This window comes from Otolemur garnettii, unplaced genomic scaffold, assembly GCF_000181295.1.
Source record: "Otolemur garnettii isolate 467f Iridium unplaced genomic scaffold, OtoGar3 scaffold00093, whole genome shotgun sequence".
In the NCBI taxonomy this organism is placed as follows: Eukaryota; Metazoa; Chordata; class Mammalia; order Primates; family Galagidae; genus Otolemur; species Otolemur garnettii.
This window is the reverse complement of record NW_003852488.1, coordinates 851,158-855,630: the sequence shown is the minus strand read 5'-3', so window position 1 is coordinate 855,630 and position 4,473 is coordinate 851,158. Positions and strand designations below refer to the sequence as shown.

General features: G+C 36.1%; 1 protein-coding gene across 5 annotated transcripts in view; it reads right to left on the bottom strand.

Moving 5' to 3' along the window:
• Window positions 1-4,473, bottom strand: part of KIAA1109 (KIAA1109 ortholog) — a 245,993-nt gene that overhangs the window by 7,200 nt on the left and 234,320 nt on the right. For all 5 annotated transcript variants that reach the window (XM_023516561.1, XM_023516563.1, XM_023516564.1 and 2 more), the window contains 2 exons: window positions 1,532-1,783; window positions 527-730 (listed from right to left, as the gene is read on the bottom strand). In XM_023516561.1, the coding sequence (XP_023372329.1) occupies window positions 527-730; window positions 1,532-1,783 (456 nt within the window). The remainder of the gene's footprint in view (window positions 1-526; window positions 731-1,531; window positions 1,784-4,473) is intronic.

Below are 4,473 nucleotides of genomic sequence, written 5' to 3'. Positions count from 1 at the left end.
GAACTGATAGCACAGGTTTTTTTCTATTTTTCAGCAGGCTATGTGTTTTGGTATAAACAGATAATTGTAGAGTTGTGGTTGTAGGAAAATGGACTGTCCAAAATAAATGAGAGCTGGGGAGTATTCAGGTGGCACAAAAATTAGATCGGAAAGGGTTAAGTTTGTGGCATTCCATTATTTAGATGTTTAGTAACTTCCAAATCTCCATTTTCTAGTGTTACTACAAAAACATTTTTCCAGCATTATTTTCCAAAAATTTTCAAAATATTTTCTAATACAATAAACCTAATTTTGTTATCTGAAAGTAATTTTATTTTAAATGTTACATCTAAAATAATTTGAGTTTATGAGATGTAACACTACCAGGGTGATAAATCATGTACTAATAATAGTTAACTTGTATCATCAGGAATAAAATGAAAATTGTTTAAAGAAATGAAAATTCTACCTCTATTTAAATTCTAAACACAGTTAACAGAACTCAAAATAGAAAAACCAAATTTCTCCAAAGATTTAAAATTTTAACCTTCGTTTCTCGTGGCTGTAACATAATTGAACCATTCTTTCACACTTGCTACACCATGGGGTGGATTTTCATGGCGGCGCCTTGTTATCTTGGTTATTGTTGCCATAGGACTTTCCAATGCACCACATGGTTTGGTAACCATGGTATTATGACCCAGATGAAAATCTAGTGTTTGTACAATATATGTAGAATGATCACTAGAGCCTAGAGCAAAAGAAAAAAAAAGATGTTAGTTTAAAGTAACAAACTATATTTAGATCCAAGAAAACAGTTGTGGCCTCAGAGCAATAGATTCGGCTAAGTCATACATAAAGAGGCTATAGTCATATGCAGATAGGAAGACTATAAAATTAAAGAATAAATGAGGAAAAAAATCAAATAATTCACACACAATTCTCCTGTTTTTAGTCATAATGGATTTGTCTCCAGTAAGATGACAAGCATCAACCATGTTTTCCATCATCATTAAACAGTTGCATACCAATGGGGGAGGGTCAGGGATGGTTTGTTTTCATATGTCCTTGACCCCCTCCCCTCAATTGGTTTGTGACTATTTAGGAAACCATCAATTAGGAAATTAAAGCTCAAAGGAACTGCATTTATTGGAGGAAAAAACTCAGCCTTGGCCATAAATTTTATAATATTACTCTTGACTGGCAAGTAATTTCCTCATACTGATACTGTGTGTCTTCTCTTCATGGTGACTGTAAACATCATCATGACTATGGGCAGCAACCACAGAAGGAACTTTAACTGCCCAAGTAAGATATAGGGAGTAAGATAACAAGTTCAGAAATAACCCCTTTAGCACGTTCTAGATATTATTGATACTGACTCCTCAGCAGTGAACCCCTTAACATTTTAAATACATGAGGACAAACAGAGATGGACTTTAGAAATATTATAATAAAACAGACAAAATATATGAGAAGGGAAAATTACGTTGTTATTTACAATCACATCAGAAGACAGGAAAAAGTAAAAGTTGGAAATGTGTCAGTTTACCATCTTCCCAGATTTTCTGAGCTTCAGTCCAAAAAGCAATATTTGGTTCTTCTAAATGAAAAAGGGCCCAGGATTTTGAACGGAAATTTGGACCATGAAAACAAGCCAGTGTCATGTGATTTCCATGTAAGCTCATTGACCCTCCAAATTGCATTCCATCTTCAGGTAATGGAATCTGAAATAAGGATATGTGGCATCCTGATACCACCTTCAATACTCCAGGCCAATGTCGGTGATGAGCTGCATCAAGCACTGTAAGAAAATTAAAAAGCACATTTCCTGAACTGCCTCATGAATATCCTGAATGGGAAAGGAAGGCAGCAGATGGCTGCTTTCTACAGCTGAAAGTGACTCAGGTAAGGGATGAAAACAATGTCCAACAGCTGGTTAACATGAAACACTAACGAATAAGTCGTCTGGGGAAAGACAGTGATGATGAACAGGTTTAAGTAAAGTAGTAACTTACTAATAAAAATTACAGCTAATTCTTATGTTAATGATTAATGTTTTATAAAGAGTTTGCATGAAATTTTACATAATTCTCTCAATAACTCTATAAACTAGGTATGTCATCTTGACTGATTTCAAGTGAAGCAGCAGAACAAAGAGGTTAGGTGAACCAGTGACCAGAAGACTGGGAAATCAAATGCAGACCCTCTGATTTTAAGTAATGCTTTTTACTCTTCTATACCTTTGCTACTCAAAGTGAGAACCAGCACTATCAGCGTCACCTGGCAATGTGTTAGATATGCAGACTCTTTAAGTCCTACTGTATCAGAATCTGCATTTTAATACAATCCACAGGTGATTCTGATGCACATTAAAGTTTGAGATGCACTAATCAAACATGATTTCTATTTTCCACTTATTCCAATAGTGCCCCTTTTGGCTCTTCTCCACACCTCTTATCCCAGATCCAAACAAGGATCATGCATTGTATTTACTGGCATGTTTCCTTTAATCTAAAACAATTTCCTAAGCCTATTTTGTTTTTCAGGACAAGGACTTTTTTTTTTAAAAAGAATCCAGGCCAGGTATTTTGCAGAACATTCCCTCAATTTGTATACACCTGGTATCAATTCCAGTTGAAAGAAATACATGGACTAGCAGGGGTGTTCAAACTTTTGTCTTCTCTGTGCCATACTGGAAGAATAAGACGAATTGTCTGGGCCACACCTCAAATACACAGACACCAATGACAGCTGACGAGCAAAAGAAAGATCTGTGCATAATTTTTGTGATATCTGCCATCACATAAAAGAAAAAAATCCTCACATTATCCATGTGCAGCCCACAAGTTTCAGGTTGGATACCTTGGCAGACGGACAAGGCAAATGATACTGCAAAGAAAGGTAGGGCATTATTTAGGACAATTGGCCAGATGTCCTCAACAAGTCAGGTCATACAAAAAAGGAACTATGCTAAATTTTAAGAGTAAAGGAACAGAACCAGATTTAATCTGCGGTGTTAGATTGCATATACTGGTGTGGACAAACCACTTGTAAAGGATATTTTTAGGCCAATTATGGAAATTTGAATGTGCTCCAAAAGCTAAAGAAGATAAATAATTAGCAAAATGGAAAACCAGAGACTGTTGACTGGAAAAGGATTTTAAAATGATATAAATAGGGCCAGGTATGGTGGCTCAAGCCTGTAATTTCAGCACTCTGGGAGGCTGAGGCGGGAGGATCACTTGAGTGCAGGACTTCAAGACCAGCTTGAACAAGAGTGAGACCCTATCTCTACTAAAAATAGAAACAAAAAAATTAGCTGGGCATTGTGGTGGATGCCTGTGGTCCCGGATACTCAGGAGGCTGAGGCAGGATAGCTTCAACCCAGGAATTTAAGGTTGCTGTAAGTAGGGCTGACACCACAGCACTCCAGCCTGGGCAGTAGAGTGAGACTCTGTCTCAAAAAAAGAAAAGACATGAATAGTATTTTGATTAAAGAAAAATAAACAGACACACACATATATATGTAGATGCATAGAAAAATATCCAGAAGGATATGCCCTAATATTCAGAGTTAGGATTTCTGGGTGGAATGTGATGTTTTTATTTGTTGCATGTATGTACTTTCTAGTTTTTAACAATGTAAGCATGTATTATTTCTGTGATAATAAAATGTTATTAAAAAGTTATCCTCATTCTGACTGCTCACCACTTTTATCTCTATCACCTCTAGCAAAAGCCATTATCATGTTTTGCCTGGACTCTTGCAATGGCTTCCTTGCAAATAGTAATGTAATATGTATGTAACAATGGTAAAGGTAACTTTGGCACTGGTTTCCTTATTTCTATTCTTAACTGCCTACAGTTTTTTCTTTACACAGTAGCCAGAGTCATGTTTTAAAAAGGAGGATTTTGAGAAAAGATAAATCTGATGGGAAATGTATTCAAGAACCTTCCAATAGCTGTTCATCATATTAAAAGTTTTATCTATTGTGTACTTCTCTGAATTAATGTCCAACATTGTCCTCCTTGTTTATTCTGATCTGCCACCTTAATAGTCCTCAAATGAGCCAACTGTGTTCCTACTGCAAAGCCTTGGATTGTCCAATGGCCCCCTATGCCCAGAATGCTCTTGCCTTAGATCTCAGCCTTGTCTTTCCATTCATTCAAATTTCCACTAAAAAGTCAATTTAGAAAAAGCTTCTCTCATCTTCCTTTCTAAAGTTGCTATCCTCACACCTTATCATTCTCTGTATACTTCCCCTTGTTTGTTCTTTTGTTTAGCACTTCTAACTGGAATTATATATTTAGTAAGTAAATTAATTTTGGTCTTTCTGTCCTGTAGGTAGAGATGTGGGAGGACAAGATGGAGGAAGGAGAGGCAGAGGAAAGTGCCCTCTTTAAGCATACATATTTTTTTAATGAAAAGTTTATGTTAAGTGTAGGTTAGGGAATGCAGACTGTGAATAAAGGAAACAAAAAAAAAAAAAA